Genomic DNA, 20,975 nt, shown 5'->3' with positions numbered 1-20,975 from the left:
CCCCTGTGAAAGTGCACTGACCACCAGGGGGCAGCTCCTGTATTGAGTGTCTGCCCCCTGGTGGTCAGTGCATATCATAGAGACAAGTCATTCTGCCATTCGGTTGACTTGCATATTAGCCTTTTATTATATAGGATTTGTGCACATGTTTATATAACATGTACATTTGTCCAATATGAAAAGAAATTTAAAATGTAATCTTAACCTGTATAATATTCAGATGTATCAATGACCATTATTTATTTCACCATTTTCTTAATAGGCACATTTAAGTTATTTTTATAATTTTACTAATGTAGTGTTATATTGTGATAAATATATTTGAATTTATTTTTTTGCATCTATGATTTTCTTCTGTTTAGTAGATTTCTAGAAATAGAGTTACAGAGACAGAACATTTTGTAGGCTTTTTATTTATGTTGCCAGATTTTTTTCTAGGAATGTTGCACAGATTTATGCTCTCATTAATACATATATATATATATATATATATATATATATATATATATATAATTCCTCTCTTGTTCTATCTTCAACAAAATTGTTTAGCATTTTTAAAAGCTTTTGTTTGTTTGACAAGTAAAGTAGTGCTTTAGTTGCATTTCTTGAATCAATATAATAAATATTATGAAAATTTTAGAATTTAATTGTGCATAGAACTTATTTTTCTGAATTTTAACTTAAAACATGAGATATACACACATATAAATATCATATAATAAAGCACACTATCGAACTAAAAAGCTTCTTCACAACAGAACAAACCACCAACAAAACAAAAAGGCAACCAACCAAATGGGAGAAGATATATCCAAAATATATAAAGAATGCATACAACTCAACACCAAACAAGCAATTCATTTTTAAATGGGCAGAAGACCTGGACAGATACCTCTCCCTCCCAAGAATAAATACAAATGGCCAACAGATATATGAAAAGATGCTCAACTTCACTAGAAGTAGGGAAATGAAATCAAAACTGTTAGAATGGCTCTTATGAATAAAACAAGTAATAACAAGTGTTGGAATGGTTGTGGAGAAAGAAGAACCCTCCTTCACTGCTGGTGGGAATGTAAACTGGTACAGCCACTATGGAAAACACTGTGGAGGCTCCTCAAAAAGTTAAGAATAGGCTTGATTTAGCATCTGCCTCACTGTGCCCTGTTAGATCTTCAATGATCGATCATTTAACCAAGATGTTACAGTGATTTAAAGTATATATATATATATATATATATATATATATATATATATATATATTAAGGTATTTGTAAGAGGAAAAAAAGGAATAGAGTCACCATATGACCCAGCAACCCCCCTTCTGGGTTTCTACCTCAAAATTTGAAATCATTTATTTGCAAATATATATACACCCCTATGTCCATTGTAGCATTATTCACGATTGCCAAAACATGAAAACAACCAAAGTGTCCTTTGACAGATGATTAGATTTTAAAAAATGTGGGACATATATATAATGGAATACTACTGAGCCATAAGTAAAGATGAAATACTGCCATTTGCAACAGCATGGATGACTCTTGAGAATATCATGCTAAGTGATATAAGTCAAACAGAAAAATCAAGAACCATGATTTTACTCATATATGGGACATAAAATTGAAAACAACAAATGAACAAACAAATAAACAAAACTCACAGACACAAATAACAGTATGGTGGTTACCAGAAGGAAAGGGAATGGGAGGCAGTAAAGGGTAAAGGGGGCCAAATATATGGTGATGGAATCAGATTTGACTTTGGGTGGTGGAATAAATGAATTTATTCCAAAATCTTTTATTCCAATGCAACATACATATGATGTAACAGAGTTGTACACTTAAAACCTATATAATCATATTAACTACTAGAGGCCCGGTGCATGGATTCGTGCATGGGTCGGTTCCCTCAGCCTTAACCTTCTCCCTCTCACAATCTGGGACCCTTTGGGGGATGTCGGACTGTTGGTTTCGGCCTGATCCCTAGAGGCCCTGGCATTCCCCAAGGGATATAGTAGTGCGCGAAACAGCAGGTGGCCGGGGAGGACCCCAAGCCCAGGGCAGGCGCCACACGGCTCCCGCTTATCCTGGCTCCACTGCACCTGCTGCTGCTGCTCAGTAGCACTGCCATGGAAGCTGGAGAGGCTATTGCTGCTGCAGCTGTGGTAGCTGTGAGCCCAGCTTCTGGCTGAGTTGCGCTCCCCCCTGTGGGAGCACGCTGACCACCAGGGGGGCAGCTCCTGCATTGAGTGTCTGCCCCCTGGTGGTCAGTGTGCATCATAGCGACCAGTTGTTTAGGGTTATATATATATGGATATGTTCTAGTAAGACATACACTTTATTTTCCAAAGTCTTTTTATTTCCAGAAGTAGTGTTTGGTTCTTTTTCAAGTCTCCTAGTTTATTGTTCACAATTTCTTGTTCTCTGTAGATGTTTTATGTTTTTGTGAAGGCCATAGTTCTTATATTATCTGCGTCTGAACATTCAGCATGTGATGTATGTGGTTTGGTTTCTATTCTACTTGTTTTTTGTTGTTTCTTTCTCAGAGTGGCTAGGTTCCTCATGTTCTTGGTTATTTTTGTATACTGATTGATGCCTCTGAAAATGTTGTTTATGTGGGTTCTACAAAGCCAAATATGAAGATATTCTCTTCCAGAAATTATTTATATTTACTTCATTAGGTCACTTTGGGCATACGTTCACTCACTTTAAACTAAATTCATGACTTGAGGTTTCTTGGACCAAACAGTAATCTGAATTTAGATTGCAAACCTGAGAGACAAGCCCACCTATGGTTTAAAATCTTTGATGAGTAGTATCTGTCTTTCTGTTTTTATTTGTCCATGTTCAGTAAAAACAAGCAATTCTCCTGCATGCCCCTGGGATTGGATACAGACTCACTTCTGATTGATTAATACACTGAAATTGTAGCTCTTGGAGCATCTGAGCTTATGTGAGTGTCTCTGTGTGTGTGTGTGTGTGTGTGTGTGTGTATCTGTATGTTGTTAGAATCCCCATTATTGGAAAATACTAAGCTATGGTTTATGTCATAACTTAATTTTTTTAACTCTGTTTTTTCCTCAGGTTATTGTTTTTATTTTATTGAGATGTTTTTCTTTATATTTTGATTAATTTTTAAGTCATTGAAGAGTGTCAATTTATGAATGTATCCATCTGTCCAGCTCTGGGTTTATTCCCCCCAAATAATGTTTTGTTTTATACTTTTACCTCTTTATAATTTTCCTTTAGATGGTGCTTTAAAAGAAGTAGTATTATGTGCTATTTAGAGAGCAATTGTCAATTTCTATTTTTCAGTTTTATTAATTATGGTGTTTGAATTTGTCCTCATATTTGTCAGTTTAATCTGTTACAAACTGAGTAACGTAACAATTATTGCAAACTTTTTGGTGTGTTTATCTAGATCAACAATATAGTTTCTTTCATTTATCTTTTATTTCTATGTTTTTATTTTATTTATTCCGAAGTAGTGTTACTGAAAGAATTTTATGTGTTGCTGCTAATAGTAGGATTGAGGAAGAATGGCAGGTATACCTGTATATGCCTTAAAGAATAGAGAACAAAATACATTATCCTCAACAGTAGGATAGTCAGTTTAACTTGATGTGATTAGGGGAGAAGGAAAGTAGAAAGAGGAGAGATTGAGAGGTAGCCAGTGGTCACATCAAGTAGAACTTTATAGGTCATAGTAAGTACTTTGGATCCAATGAAAATACACTGGAAAATTTTGAGACTGGGATAATATAATCTGGTTTAAATTTTTAAAAGCTCACTCTGGCTACTGTGCAGAAAATTTACTATAGTGGGCAGAGAGACACTTTAGGAGGCCATTCATTACAGTCATGGAAGTTAGACAAGTTTATGGACATTGGAGGTGGTGAGAAGTGGTCATAGTTTGAATCTGTTCTGAAGTCAAAAGGGTAAGTTGATAGTTTGAATGTAGGGTATAAAAGAGAGAAATAAAGGTGTAGGTGTGAACTGGGTATGGGTGGATTTGATGTGGGTGTGTGAAAGAGAAGACTTCTTGGCCTTCTTGGTCTAGTGTTCTTTTCTTTCTTTGCTGATTTCCTTTTGGGCTGTTATATTCACTGCTGTATTCCCAGCACTTAGAACAGTGCCTGGTACATATAGTGCTCCTTACTTTTGAATAGATAAATAGTAAGAGTGGTTTCAGTGAAGTAATGAGTAAAAATACCTGATTGGTGTAAGTGGTTTGAAAGAAGGAGAAGTGAGAAAGTTGAGATAGTGATAACAAAAATTATTGAAATGAGTTAGCATAAAGCAGTGGTTCTCAACCTTGGCTGCACATTAGAATCACCTGGGAATCTTTTTAAAATCCTGATTTCTGGGCCTCATCCTCCAGAAATTCTATTTCTTTGTTATGGAGTGAATTAAAAAAGATTCCCAGGTGATTCTAATGTGCAGCCAAGGTTGAGAACCACTGATTTAGATAGTCCGTTTCTTTGTTACTAATGTTGTGGCCTTACCCCATAACAAAGAAACAGAATTTCCGGAAGATGAGGCCTAGAAATCAGAATTTTAAAAAGATTCCCAGGTGATTCTAATGTGCAGCCAAGGTTGAGAACCACTGGCATAAAGGGAAGCAGAGAAATTTGAGAACAGTTTGAGGAGGGTCACGAGAGGGCTTTATTTTTTTAGTGATGGATGATATTACATCATTTTTATGCTTCAGAGAATAAGCCAGTAGAGAGGAAAAACCTGACAAGTGTGGGAGAAAAGAAATTTACCAAAGTCATAGAGGGGATAAATGATGATGAAAAACATTAAATTTAATTTTTAAAAAAGGAAATTTACTGAAGTAACATCCTTAAGCAGGAGGCAGGGAACAGGATCCACAGCACCTAGATAGCCCTGGTAACAAAGGAAAGATAGAATACTATACATGGCTCAGATTCAGGTAGTTTGATATAACTGATAGTAGGAAGATGAAATCTGATTGTTTTATTTTTCTTGGTAAAATAAGAAGCAAACCCAGTTCCTGAGAGCCTGGGAGGAGAATATTGGAGGTTTAAGGAGAGAAAAGAAAGTAAAAAATGTTATTTCAGAAATTGGGAGAGTAAATCTGTTTGACAAATGTAAAAGGATCATGGGGAATTTGAAGTATGTTGAAGAAAACTTAAAGAAAGTCCACACAGACACACTTATGTATTTTTATGTGGCTATAAGTAGCTACTCATTTACAGGCCAAGAAATGGATTTAATCAGTGTTTATATTTTCTCAGGCAGTTACAACAGGTCAGAAAGTGGCAAGTGTGTTCAGGGTACATACCAGAGAATGATTATAATTATTTTAATTATGGACTATGTATGTAATCCAAGTAAGGTAAGAAAGGATGTAAAAACATGAAGGTGATGATGGAGAATTTAAAGGTGGCAGGTTCAAGAGATTAGAGGTTAGGAGGATACAAGAATTGACAGTATGAAGGTACTGGATGAAAAGTGTTGGAAAGATGTGGTCAGGTAATTATTTGAGATCCTGGATTTGTAAATAACAAGATTTGGCACATGGGAATGAGTAACTAGATAACAATAGAGCTGAGGTTCATTGGAGGCCAAGAGGTAAAAAACAATGACCTGTACCTTACAGTCACTAAATATTACTGTATGTCAAACATAATGCTGTACATAAATTATGCCATTTAATTCTCACAATACTACTATATGGAAGTGTTGTTACTATCAACCTTTTTGGATGAGAATGTTGAGTCAAATCACTCAGACAATGTCAGATTTCTATGTAGTATATCAAGAACTGGAATTGAGATGTTTCTGACTCCAAAAACTTTAATAATGGCAGTGCTTCAAGGATGGGTACAATTAGATGGCCTCAAATGAAACTATGGCGACAAATTGACACAAATGAATGTCAGGAGGACGACCCAAGACTGCAGTGGAGCAGATGGAAGTTACACTCACCTCCGCCCAAGACCAAACTAGAATTACAACTAAAATATAGAACAATCAATATGCATAATAAACAGAAGACTAGCTGAACAGAAGTCTTATAACCAATGATTTACAAAAGAAGCCACATTGAGACAGGTAGGAAGGACCGAGAGGCAAAAAGGACTGGTTTCACTACCACGTTCAACAGCTGAGAATCCAACAGTGTATCTCAGCTGCAAAGGTTCCCCTTGAGGAGCATAGGGTCTCAACTCCACGCTGGGCTCCACAATCCAGAGCACCAGACCTGAGAAGAGGTGCCCACATAACATCTGGATGTGAAAATCAGCAGAGATTCTGTCAACAGGGGCGAGAGACAGGAGGCTGCTAGAAACCGAGGTGTTCTCTTAAAGGGCACAAAATCTCATTCTCAGCCACTCACCCTAGGCTCTGGTGGAGGGAGGGCAGCTCAGGGTGGAAAAGAGATGTGTGAAAAGAGACTGGGCTGTGTGGCTCCAGAAAAAGAACTAAAGGGACAGCTGCCAATGTCCCTGTGCTGAGTCCCTCTCCCACACCAGATGCCATTTTTCTTGGGTTGAGCACTCTCCTCCATATGGCACCAGCCTCCCAACTCCCTGTTGTTCTGCGCTGCAGAGTGCATCCCCTCTGGAGGAATCAGCTGCCGGGTCCTGGGTATAGAGGTCCCAGAAGACTCAGGAAGTGTCAGCAACTGAGTTGTTTTGCTCTGGAGCAAGAGCCATTCCCTACACCTTCCTGAGGGCCTGGCCAGCACCACCCCTCACAGGAGATCCACTAGCCCCACCCTCCCATCTCCTTGTGGCCCCACCCTGTTGAGCTCTTGCTCTTCAAGAGGTCCCGACAGAATCAAGGACAGACTGAGTAGTATGCTTCTAGGAAAGGGATCATTTTTCCCTTGAATACCTGACCGGTGAAGAACAATCCCTTCACATGGCCAAATCTTGCTCATTTAGTGTCTGATGAACTCTGCTGGTCTCCCCCTGATGATTCCCTGACATCCTGCCCCACCACAAAGGTCTGCAAGAACCCAGTGGAAGGCAGCTATCCTTGGTGTATCCTGGGACTTGTGCTGAGTGAACTCAAAACCAGCAATGGCACTAAGTATTGTTTCTTCCCTCAAGAAACAATAAATTTTTCAAATAAACATTGTAACCCTACAGATCACTATCAATCAGGTGAACACCACTTGCTTCTGCCTGGTGACTCACTAAGAACCTACCTCAAGCAATGTGAGTACTGACTAAGCCTAACAGGCAGCTGGCAGGCAGAGGCAGGTGGAGGCAGAACTTAGGGTGCCTTGGGCCTGCCTCCGGGTCCTCTTTAAGAATAAGAGCCTTAGCTGGTTTGGCTCAATGGATAGAGCTTTGGCCTGTGGACTGAAGGATCCCAGGTTTGATTCCAGTCAAAGGCACTTGCCCTGGTTGTGAGCTCTGTTCCCAGTAGGGGTGTGCGGGAGGCAGCCAATCAATGATTCTCTCTCATCATTGATGTTTCTACCTCTCTCTCCCTCTCCTTTCCTCTCTGAAATTAATAAAAGTATTTATAAAAAATAATAAGGAAAAAGGGGGAGGCATTGATATAAAGAATAAAATGATAATAAATATGAACCTGTCAATAATAGCTTTAAATGTAAATGGCTTAAAAGCTCCAATCAAAAGACAGGGTAGCTGAATGGATAAGAAAACAAAACAATATTGTCTATAAGAGACCCAACTCAGAACAAAAGACACAGGCAGACTAAAATTAAAGAGATGGAAAAATATATGTTATGCAATAAAAAGCTGGGGTAGCTACACTTATATGACAAAAACATTAAACAAAGGCTATAATAAGAGACAAAGAAGAACACTACATAATGATAAAAGGATCAAACCAGTAAGAGGATATAACCCTTGTAACCACACTCTCAACCTAGGAGCACCTAAATATATAAAGCAAATTTGTATGGACCTAAAGGGAGAGATCATCAGTAATACAGTCATAGTAGGGGATATTAATACACCACTGACATCAACTGATAGATCTTCTGGGTATAAAATTAACAAGGAAATATTGGCCTTAATCTACACATTTTATCTCATAGATTTAATTGATATTTTCAGAGGATTTCACCCCAAAGTAGCAAAATATACATTTTTTTCAAGTGCACATGGTACAGTTTTTATGATAAACAATGTGTTAGGACACAAAATAAGTATCAGTAAATTTAAGAAGATTGAAATCATATCAAGCATTTTCTCTAACTGTGATGCTATGAAACCAGAAGTTAATTTAAAAAGAAAACCTAAAAATACAAACACATGGACGCTAAATAACATGTTACTAATAATGAATGGGATGGCAGTGAGATCAAGGAAGAAATCAAAAGATACCTTGAAACAAATTAAAATAAATACATAGCAATCCCAAATTTGTGGGACGCAGCAAAAGCAGTCCTAAGAGAGACATTTATAACATTACTAGAGGCCCGATGCACAAAATTCGTGCAAGGATAGGCCTTCCTTCCCCCAGCTGTCGGCACTGGCTTCCCTCCGGCTGCCTGGACCTGGGCTTCCCTCTGGCTGCCGGCAGTCAGCCCCACCCCCGCCCCCCGCCTGTACCCACCTTGGCCTGGCACTGCCCACGTCCAACCCCAGCCCCCCTTCCCCCTCGATTGATCTTCCCGCCGGCCAGTGGCCTGGGCCACCCTCTGCGGGCAGATAGTGGGGTTATGGCAGGGCCCCCCTGGTCAATCACATCACACCCACCTTGGCTGGCCTGGCGCCAGTGCATGTCATAGCGTGGTCATCCAGACAGTCGTTCTGCTGTTCAGCCATTTGGTTGATTTGCATATTACACTTTTACTATTATAGATAGGCTTCCCTCAAGAAACAATAAAATTTTCAAATAAACAATGTAACCCTACACTTAAAGGTACAAGAAAAAGAATAATAAACAAATTCCAATGTGAGTAGAAGAAAATAAATTTAAGAAGTCAGAGCAGAAATAAACAAAAGAGAGTCTAATAAAAATACCAAGATTGATTATTTGAGCCTGGCCAGTGTGCTCAGTGGTTGGTGTCAACCCAAGAACCAAGAGGTCGCTGGTTTGATTCCTGGCCTAGGCACATGCTTGGGTTGCAGGCTCAATCCCCAGTAGGGTGTGTGCAGAAGTCAGCCAATTGATGATGTTTCTCTCTCATTGATGTTTCTATCTATTCCTCTCTTTTCCTCCCTCTGTAAAAATAAATAAAAACATAATTAAATAAACGATGGAATACTATGCAGCTGTATAAAGGAAGGAACTCCTACCATTTGCAACAGCATGGATGGAGCTGGAGAGCATTATGCTAAGTGAAATAAGTCAGTCAGAGAAAAATAAATATCACATGATCTCACTCATTTGTGGATTATAATGAACAACATAAACCAATGAACAAAAACAGATGTAGAGACAGAGAAGCATCGATCAGATGCTCAAAACTCAGAGGGAAGGCAGGGGAGGGTGGGTGTGAGGGGGAAAGATCAAAGGACCTGTATGCATGCATATAAGCATAAGTGATGGATGTGGACAATGGGGTGAGGGTGAGGGCAGGATTGGGGGGGATGAGGGGACATTGGGGGGATAAGGACACATTTGTAATATCTTCAATAAAGGGAAAAAGTATTTTTTTTAAAAAGTTGGGAGATGATGGATTAGAAAACTGTGGTACATCTACACGATGGAATACTATGCTGCTGTAAAAAAGAAGGAACTCTTACCATTTGCAACAGCATGGATGGAACTGGAGAGCATTATGCTAAGTGAAATAAGCAAGTCAATGAAGGAAAAATACCACATGATCTCACTCATTCATGGATAATAGAGACCATTATAAACTGATGAACAAAAATAGATACAGAGGCAGAGCAACATTGAACAGTCTGTCAAACTACAGCAGGAAGGCCAGGGAGGGTTGGGGGCGGGGTGCGGTAAGAGATCAACCGAAGGACTTGTATGCATGCATATAAGCATAACCAATGGACACAAGACACGGGGGGTTATGGGAGGCCAGGGGAAGGTCAAGGGGAGAAAAGAAAAAAGGAGATATATATAATATTCTTTGTAATACTTTAAGCAATAAAACAAAATTTTAAAAAAATAAAAAATAAAAATTACATTCAAAGAAAAAAAAAAAGAGTTGGACCAAAGGACTTGTATGCATGCATATAAGCATAACCAATGGACACAAGACACTGGGGGGTAGGGGAGGCCAGGGGATTGTCAAGGGCAGGAAAAAAAAGGAGACATATGTACTACTCTTTGTAACACTTTAAGCAATAAAACAAAAATTTTTTTTTTAAAAAAAAGAGTTGGTTTTCTGAAACAATAGAAAAGATTGATAAACCTTTAACAAGACGAGAGAGAGAGAGAGAGAGAGAGAGAGAGAGAGAGAGAGAGAGAGAGAGAATCCAAATAAATAAAGTCAGAAAGGAAAGAGAAAAAGTAACAACTGACACCACAGAAATATAAAGGATATGAGAAAATATTATGAGCAACTATATACTAACAAGTTGGACAATCTGGAAGAAATGGATAAATTCCTAGAAACATATAATCCCCCAAAACTGAATCAAGGCCTTAGCTGGTTTGGCTCAGTGGATAGAGCGTTGGTCTGCGGACTGAAGGGTCCCAGGTTCATTCTGGTCAAGTGCACGTGCCTGGGTTGCGGGCTCGATCCCCAGTAGTGGGGGATCGAGAGGGATAGAGAGTTAGAAACATCGATGAGAGAGAAACATCGATCAGCTGCCTCCTGCACACTCCCTACTGGGGACATGACAGCAACCAAGGTATATGCCCTTGACAGGGATCGAACCCGGGACCCTTGAGTCTGGGATGCAACCAATCAATGATTCTCTCTCATCATTGATGTTTCTAGCTCTCTCTCCCTCTCCCTTCCTCTATGAAATTAATAAAAGCATATGTAAAAGAAACCCAAATCAAGAAGAAACAGAAAATTTAAACAGACTAATCACAAGGAATGAAACAAGCAATAATCAAAATGATACCAACAAACAAAAGCCTTAGACCAGTGGTTCTCAACCTTCTTAATGCCACGACCCTTTAATACAGTTTCTCATGTTGTGGTGACCCCCAACCATAAAATTATTTTCGTTGCTACTTCATAACTGTAATTTTGCTGTTTCTTTTTTATATTTTATTGATTTTTTACAGAGGAAGGGAGAGGGATAGAGAGTTAGAAACATCGATGAGAGAGAAACATTGATCAGCTGCCTCCTGCACACTCCCTACTGGGGACGTGCCAGCAACCAAGGTACATGCCTTTGACCGGAATCGAACCCAGGACCCTTGAGTCCGCAGGCTGACGCTCTATCCACTGAGCCAAACCGGTTAGGGCTTTGCTACTGTTATGAATCGTCATGTAAATATCTGATATGCAGGATTTATTTTCATTGTTACAAATTGAACATAATTAAAGCATAGTGATTAATCACAAAAACAATATGTAATTATATATGTATTTTCTGATGGTCTGATATGCAGGATGTATTTTCATTGTTACAAATTGAACATAATTAAAGCATAGTGATTAATCACAAAAACAATATGTAATTATATATGTGTTTTCTGATGGTCCTAGGCGACCCCTGTGAAAGGTTGAGAACTCCTGCCTTAGACCAAATGGCTTCACAGATGAAGTTGACCAAACATTCAAATTAGTAACACCTATCCTTCTCAAAATATTCCAAAAAATTCAAAAAGAGGGAAGACTCCCAATCTCATTTTATGAGGCCAGGGATTATTCTAATACCAAAACCAGATAAAGACGCTATAAAGAAAGAAAATTACCGGCAAATATTGCTGATGAACATAGATGTAAAAATCTTCCAACAAAATATTAGCAAATCACATTCATCAATACATTAGAAATATCATACACCATGATCAAGTAGGATTTATTTTGGGATACAAGGTTTGTACAATATCCACAAGTCAATTAATATGATACACCACATAAACAAAATGAAGAATAAAAATCATATGATCATATCAATAGATACAGAAAAAGCATTTGATAAAATCCAGCACCCATTTATGATAAAAAAAAGACACAACACAAACCTTTCAACAAAGTGGAAAGAGAGTGAATTTATCTCAACATAATAAAGGCCATATATGATAAACCCACAGCTAACAACACACTGAAGGGGGAAAACTAAAAGCATTTCCCGTAAGATCAGGAACAAGACAAAGATGTCCGCTTTCACCACTCTTATTCGACGGAGTTCTGGAAGTCCTAGCCACATCAGTCAGAGAAGAGAAATAAAAGGCTTCCAGGTTAGAAAAGAAGAAGTAAAACTATCATCATTTGCAGATGTGGTGATACTGTATATAAAGAACCCTGAAGATTCCACCAAGTAAAATATTGGAACTTATAAACAAATTCAGTGAAGCGGCAGAATACAAAATAAATATCTAGAAATCAGCTGGATTTTTATGCAGCAATAATGAACTACCAACAAGGGAAACAAAACAATCACTTTTAAAATTGCATTAAAAATACCTAGGAATAAATTTAACCAAGGAGGTAAAAGACCTGTACTCAGAAAATTATAAGATACTGAAGAAATTGAAGAAGATACAAATAAATGGAAGCATATATCATGCTCATGAAGAGGAAGAATTAACATTGTTAAAATGTCCATACTACACAAAGTGATCTATAGATTCAATGCAATTCCTATCAAGATAACAATGTCATATTACACAGAACAAGAACAAATAATCCAAACATTTATATTGAACCACATAAAAATGTGAATAGTCACACCAATCTTGAGAAAGAAGAATAAAGTTGGAAGAATCACACTATCTGATACCAAACTGTACTACAAGGCCATAATAATAAAAACATCATTGTATGGGCATAAAAACAAACTTATAGATCAATGAAATGGAATAGAGTCCAGAAATAAACCTACCCCTTTATAGTCAATTAATATTTGACGAAAAATGCAAGAACGTACAATAGTGTAAAGACAGTCTATTCAATAAATGGTACTGGGAAAATTGGACAGATACAGGCAAAAATAAATAAATCTAGACCACCTTCTTACACCATATACAATAATAAACTCAAAATAGATTAAAGACAAATATAAGACTCAAAACCATAAAACACCTAGAAGAGAACAGGCAATAGAATTTGACATTTCTTTTAGTAATATTTTTTTCTGATATATCTCCTTGGACAAGGGAAGCAAAAGAAAAAAATTAACAAATGGACCTCATAAAACCAAAAATGTTTTTGCACAACAAAGGACACTATCAACAAAATGAAAAGACAGCCCACTGAGTGGGATAATATATTCACCAATGATACATCTGATAAGGGGTTATTATCCAAAATTTATAAAGAATTTAGAAAACTCAACACCAGAAGAACAACAATCCAATTAAGAAATGGGAAGTGGACCTGAATAGACACTTCTCCAAAGAGGACATGGTGATGGCCAATAGACATATGAAAAGATGCTCAATGTCACTAATAATCAGAAAAATTTAATTAGGACCACAATAAGATTTGACCTCACACCTGTCAAAATGGTTATCAACAACCAAGAAATGGTGAGGATTTGGCGAAAAAGGAAGCCTCATTCACTGTTGGTGGGAATGCATGTTTGCACAACCACTATGGAAAATCATAATTATGGAATTTCCTCAAAAAATTAGAAATGAAACTGCCTTATAATCGAACAATTCCACTTCTGGGGAGTTATCTGAAAAAAACTCAAAACCTAATTTGAAATGATATATGCACTCCTGTGTTCATTGCAGCATCCTATATAATAAAAGGCTAATATGCAAATCGACTGAACAGTGGAAGGACTGGTCGTATGACGTGCACTGACTACCAGGGGGCAGATGCCCAATGCAGGAGATATCCCCTAGTGTTCAGTTCGCTCTCATAGGGGTAGTGCCACTCAGCCAGAAGCCAGGCTCATGGCTGGAGAGGGCAGCAGCAGTGGCGGGAGCCTCTCCTGCCTCTGCTGCAGTGCTAAGGATGTCCTACTGCCAACTTAGGCCCACTCCCCTGAGGGCACCTGGACTGGGAAAGGGCACAGGCCGAGCTGAGGGGACCTCCCTGAGTGTACGAATTTTGTGCACCAGGCTTCTAGTTATTTCTTTTTTTTTTTTTATTAGTTAAGGTATTACAAATGTGTCCTCATCCCCCCCTTTAACCCCCTAATAGCCAAACTATGGAAGCAATACAAGTGTCCATCAATAGACAAGTGGATAAAAATACAGTGTTATATATTTACAATGGAATACTTCTTAGAGATTAAAAGAATTAAATATTACCATTTGCTACATTATGGATGGACCTAGAGGTTATTATGCTAAGTAAAATAAGTCAGTCAGAGCAAAATGCCATATGATTTCACTTATATGTGGATTATAAAAAACAATATAAATGAACATCAAAACAGAAACAGACTCATAGATACAGAAAACAGACTGATGGTTGCCAGCAGGGAGGGGTTTGGGGACTTGGTGAAACGGTGAAGGTACTGAGAAGTAAAAATTGTTAGTTACAAAATAGTCATGGGGATGTAAAATGTAGCATATGAAATATAGTCAGTAATATTGTAATAGCTATGCATCGTGCCAGGTGGTACTGAAAATGGAGGGGGGGGGGTAGTTTGTAAAGTATATGATAGTGTAGCCACTATGCTGTATACCTGAATCTAATACAAAATAAGATTTAATATGAACTGTAATTTAAAAATAATTAAAATATTTTAAAGGTCAAGAAAACGATGACATTAGGATTAGGTTAGAGTAAGGATTAGGCTTAACATTTGGGTTGAGGTTAGATTTAAAGTTAGTGTTAGAGTAAAAGTTAGGTTTAAGGTTGAGGATAGTACCAGGGTTAGGTTTAAATTATGGCTAAGGTTAGAGTTGCATTTAGGATTAGGTATAAGTTTGGTTTTAAAATAGGAATGTTTAAAAATGAAGCCACAGTTAAAGGGGTTTTATTGAAAAGGAAAAGTAACAAGTTTACATTTTTAAATTCAATTTAATTGTTTAAAGTATTACAAATAGTAGTACATATGTCTCCTTTTCTTCCACATTGACCTTCTCCCGGCCTCCCCTATCCCCCGGCACATGTCCTCCCCCTGCCCCCCCCCCCCCCCCCGCAGTGTCTTGCATCCACTGGTTGTGCTTATATGCATGCTTACAAGTCCTTCGGTTGATCTCTTACCTCCTCCCCCAACCCTCCCCAGCCTTTCAGCTGTAGTTTGACAGTCTGTTCGATGCTTCTCTGCCTCTGTAGCTATCTTTCTGTTCATCAGGTTATAATGTTCTTTAGTATCCATAAATGAGTGAGATCATGTGGTATTTTTCTTTCACTGACTGGATTATTTCACTTAGCATAATGCTCTCCAGTTCCATCCATGCTGTTGTAAATGGTAAAATGGTACATCTACACCATGGAATACTACGCTGCTATAAAAGAGAAGGAATTCTTACCATTTGCAAGTTTACATTTTTTATAAAAAGAATCTGAGTTTTGGTTCAATGTATATAGTATTTTTTCATAAATTAGTAATAAAAAGTTTCTAATTCAGGTATTATAAAAATAGCCCTGGCTGGTTTGGCTCAGTTGGTTGGGCGTTTTTCCATGCACTGAATGAAAGGTTGCCAGTTTGATTCCTGGTTAGGGCACATGCCAGGGTTGCTGGCTGGATCCACAGTAGGGGGCGTTCAGGAGGCAGCTGATCATTGTTTTGTTCTCACATGGATGTTTCTCACTCCCTTCCTCTCTCTCTCTAAAAATCAATAAAATAAAAAAGAAACAATACAAATTTTCAATAAATAAATGAATAAATAAATACATTAATTAATTAAAAACACTGGTGGAGAAATTGAGACATAACAAAACACATAATGATATCCTATCTAATAAAAGACAAAAAGGGTAATTGACCGTACCTTCACTACACTTTCCATTGGCTAATCAGGGTGATATGCAAATTAGCCACCAACCAAGATGGCGGTCGACAGCCACAAAGCTGAAGCGAGCAGGAGGCTTGCTTGCTCCAGTGATGGAGGAAGCCAAGGTTCCCCGCCTGCCGCGGCCCGGCTCTAAGCTCTGAAAGCAACAAAGTTTCAGTTATAGAAGCTAAAGAAACCCCATATACCTGCTTTCAGCAGGCCGTGGCCACAGACCTGGAGCCAGCTCTCAGCTTCAGTGACAGCAACAAAGTTTCAATTATAGAAGGTAAATAAATCCCAGAATAAAAGAAAAAAGAAAAAAAGGAGAGGCTGGGAGCTTCAGTTGCCGGCCAGCCTGAAAACGGCCCTCAGCCCCTCACCCAGGCTGGCCAGGCACCCCAGTGGGGACCCCCACCCTGAAGGGGGTGTGGCTAGCTGCAAATAGCCATCAGCCCCTCACCTAGGCTGGCCAGGCACCCAAGCAGGACCACCACCCTGATCTAGGACACCCTTCAGGGCAAACCAGTTGGCCCCCACCCATGCACCAGGACTATATCCTATATAGTAAAAGGGTAATTTGCAAACTGACCCTAACAGCAGAAAGACTGGGAATGACTGGTCACTATGACGCACACTGACCACCAGGGGGCAGACGCTCAATGCAGGAGCTGCCCTCTGGTGGTCAGTGCGATCCCACATGGGAGAGCTCTGCCCAGCCACAGGCCAGGCTGATGGCTTCCAGTACAGCGGTGGTGGTGGGAGCCTCTCCTGCCTCCTCAGCAGTGCTAAGGATGTCTGACTGCAGCTTAGGTCTGCTCCCTGCTGGCAAGTGGACATCCCCCGAGGGCTGCCTGGCTGCCAGAGGGATGTCTGACTGCCAGCTTAGGCCCAATCCCTCGGGGAGCAAGCCTAAGCCAGCAGGTGGTCATCCCCCGAGGGGTCCCAGACTGTGAGAGGGCACAGGCCAGGCTGAGGGATTCCTCCCCCCCCCTCCCCCGAATGCACAAATTTTTGTGCACCGGGCCTCTAGTAGGCACATAATCCTCAAGAGAACCTTTGCTGTAACAGTATGTATTCCATTTATAATGTGAAGTAATATATTGGGTGGCTCCTGCTTTTGTACATAACTATTTACTCCAGTTTGCTACCATAGTGTAATAGCAAATGACTAATAAAGAATACTTTTGCCCCTTCAAGAAAACACAATTCTGTTAGTATGTCTGCCTTCTCTTGGACCATGGCCCTCTGTTCCTGCTTCATGGGAGTCTGCTATGCTAGCATAGCCATCTGCTCATATCAGGGTTGTCATGATACACACATTTTACGTGCACACATCATAGTTAAGGACTAATATACCAAATACTTCTTCACATGAATCATGGTTGTCTAAGCATATACAATAGTTGTCTTAAGCTACATAGATACTTTATTATGCTTAAAGGCTCTGTGTTCAAATGTCATCCTTTTCAGTTTATGCACTACAGTAACTAGAAAATTCACCAATTTTGTCATGAGAATTTTGGGTTTCTGCTCATCTCTACGGTCCTTATCTGCACTTATTTGATGGTCATCTGATCATGTACCATAGATGTATGCATGTTCATTTAATACTAATATCTGCTAATATGCTACAGTTCTCTGTACAGGGTTGGACTTGTTTTGTAGAAATTTGCTAACTTGCGAAGGATATCTATTCCAGTATTATGTAGTTTTAATAACCAATATCATCCCAATAAATTTAATTTAAAAATTTAATCATGGTAAAAAAAATAACAGGTCTTAAGTATTTAAATGCACATTTTAGTAGTGTTACATATATTCATATTGTTGTACAACAATCCAAGAGGTATGCTTTTTACAGTTTTTAAAATATGTTTATATTGATTTTTAGAAAGAGAGGCAGGGAGAGAGAAACACCTATGTGAAAACAAAACATATATTGATGAGAAGGAAACATTGATTGCATGCCTCCTGCACGCCCCCTATTGAGGATCAAGCATGCAACCCCTGCATGCGCCCTGACCATGAATCAAACCAATGACCTCTTGGTGCATGGGTCGATGCTCAAACACTGAACCACACTGGCTGGATAGGTGGCATGCTTTTGATAATGTACAATGTCTTAATGGAGTGAGTATCAGGTCCCTCTTCTCTTGTTCAGTGACTACTATGCTCATGTGCTATGGTTTTCTGACATTTAGCATGGTTAAATTGTTTTACCATACATATCTCCACATGCATTGTAATAATGAAGCTTGCTAACAAAGTGTCATGGTAGTCGGAGGGCACATATTATCTCCAACTTCTTCTATTTATGATGCAGTCTTCTCACGCATAATGATTATTTGAACATGCACCTTAGTCATTAAGTTAATATAGAATTCTTCTCTTTTTATGTATCATACTATATATCATAGTATCTGCTTCCAAATCATGGGTATTTGCTTCTGTTCATTAGCACCTAGTCTTAGTGTGGAGGTTTGCTGCTTATTTATCATGATTATTTGAATGTAACTCATGCTAGAATAGCACAGTTGCGCACACACTATTAGTCTCTTTGCTTGTGCAGCATGGCCATCTTCTCCAGGATCATTACTTATGCATTTATGTTTTTTGAGCACCCACCATGGTTCTTTCTTACATTCCGTGGATCATTTCTGTAATTTGGACTTATATCCTGTACCATGTCTCTTTGTTCCTGTAAAGTAATTGTCAATTGTGTATGATGGTTATCTAAGCATTGATGTTTGTTATGTGATCATACAACATTAGGATCTTCCAAAGCACTATGGATATTTGGACATATATTATGGTTTCTGACTATATTAGAGTTGTCTGTGCATACACCATATTTTCTTACTTATATTCCATGACCTGTTCTGTTCATTTCTGTAAAATGACCATCATCTCCTATACAGCTTTGAATCATGAATGCCACAGCACATATATTAGATTGACAAGAAATTGCCATTGTGAAACAAAATTGTTGCATATTGGTCCATAATTTATGTGATACAACCTAATACTATGATTACTTTATATGTAATGTGCACATTTCATTATGTCAGAAGTCCACGTTCTCCAGTATCATATTTTTCTATGCCTATACCAGATTGTGTTGGGGAGCCTGTAGCTAGTATATTAAATTAAGAATATTCAAATTGTATAAACTGCATAATGAGGAGGCAAAAGCCACCCACACAGGGTTTTCAGGAAAATTGTTTAACTGTATCAAGATGAGAATCAATCCTAATTATGCTCTAAAGAGATTCCAGGTCTTAATATTCTGGTGTTTTCTACAACACTTAACTACGGCAAAGGCATTTGTGGCAGTAGAGATCAGAGAGAAGTGGTAGAAAATAAAACGAAGGCATGAGATATTATTTTAAATTTTTGGATTATAAGAGGTGACTGAGGCTAAGAGAAATTCTGTGAGTCACCTAATCATAATAAGGCAAGGAAAGAAATGGAGCTGTAACCTTAAGGCTACTCTTTACTGATTTAGAGTTCTTTACATTACCTTTACTTAGATGGGCTCTGGTAAATTTAAAGAGGGGTAGGTTGGAAATGAATTTTGGTGACATTGATTAACTGGAGAAAAGGAATTGTCACATCAAGCATTAAGTAACTAGATACCAAGGAAGTTAAATGAGTCTAATAGAGTTAAAATCTTTTTTGAAATTTCTTCTTTCTCCTTCCCCTTACCTACTATTTCCCCTTTTTCTTTCCCTCAACGTGGATCTCACAGGACTCTCCAAGTTGGTGCCTAAGAAGATGATAATCAAAAAAATGAGTTACTTCTACATGACCAGCTTTGGGCTTCTCTTCCTGATGAATATTCCCCCTGAAACAACTGGCCAAGGGGAATCAAGACGACAAGAGCCTGGGGATTTTGTGAAGCAGGATATTGGCGGGTAAGATGGCTTAACTCTAAGAAAAGAATCCTGTGATAAATTCTTGTCTTGAACAAAAATTTTTATTTTTTTTCCAGATGAACTAAAGGACTCTGATCCTTGATACTAGACATTGCATTGAATTTGTAAAAGCATAAACAGCTCAGACTTTCAAGGTAGAAAGAGATCTCTTGGGCAACTTCCTAGCCCATGTTTGAATTCTCTCTATAACACTCAAAAGGCAATTCTGTCCAGTCATTTGCTCTCAGCCTTTCATCCATCCTTTTTATTTATTGGCTCTGTCCTATTAATATTTAAATGTGATCAAGAATCTTCCATCTTAAATTTAAACTTTCCTTCAGATGGTGCCTTAAATCTTTTCTCCTCTTTACAGTCATCTTTAAAGGAGTGTTTTTCTTTGTTTTTTTCTATCTATCTTTCACTCTGCTCCACTGGTGCTGACTTCCAACCCCAGAATTCTAAGGCAACTTAAGCAACCAACATGGCCAATGTTGACTCTGTTGCTAAAATGATCACTTGTCTGTTCTTACCTATATTTATAAAAGGCTAATATGCAAATTGTCCCCTTGGGAGTTTAACCAGGAGACCGGGAGTTCGATCACTCGCTATGATGTGCACTGACCACCAGGGGGTGATGTGGAATGAATGAAGGCCCGGCCCGTAGCTGGAAGGAAGGCTCCAGCTGGCAGCCAGAAGGCCCTGATAGATGCTGATCGCCAGCCAGGCCAAGGGACCCTACCTGTGCATGAATTTCATGCACTGGGCCTCTAGTACAACATAATTTCTTTAGTACCATGTGGCAACATTCCGCATTGTTGACTCTTTACTCCTTCTTTAACTCCTTTTTCTTATGAAATAAAACATAAATATGCATAAAATAAATGTAAATTTAAACAAAATTCTTTCTTTGACTTCAGAGATACCACTATGCTCTGGTTCTTAGATTAGTAGTCCAAGTGGAAGAAAACATATTACCTTTTTTATAAAGAAATATGTACTATATTTGCATGTCTAGTTAATCTGATGTTATTGAACACAGCTGGAAAGAGATCCACCCAATTGCTCTCAGGAGCCAGTGCCAGCCAGGTCCAATAATTAAATATTATTGAGGACCTGAAAG

At 38.6% G+C, this 20,975-nt stretch overlaps 1 protein-coding gene across 1 annotated transcript in view; it reads left to right on the top strand.

The window, feature by feature from the left end:
• LOC308512102 (gamma-aminobutyric acid receptor subunit alpha-3) overlaps positions 1–20,975 on the top strand; it is a 239,523-nt gene that overhangs the window by 56,750 nt on the left and 161,798 nt on the right. Inside the window, exon 2 of the mRNA XM_081081909.1 lies at positions 19,690–19,855. Within this exon, the coding sequence (XP_080938035.1) occupies positions 19,716–19,855 (140 nt within the window). The 5' untranslated portion in view covers positions 19,690–19,715. The remainder of the gene's footprint in view (positions 1–19,689; positions 19,856–20,975) is intronic.

Source organism: Myotis nattereri (assembly GCF_964212035.1).
Source record: "Myotis nattereri genome assembly, chromosome: X".
NCBI classification, from domain to species: Eukaryota; Metazoa; Chordata; class Mammalia; order Chiroptera; family Vespertilionidae; genus Myotis; species Myotis nattereri.
The sequence above is the reverse complement of the archived record's forward strand: the minus strand, read 5'-3'. Positions and strand labels throughout refer to the sequence as shown.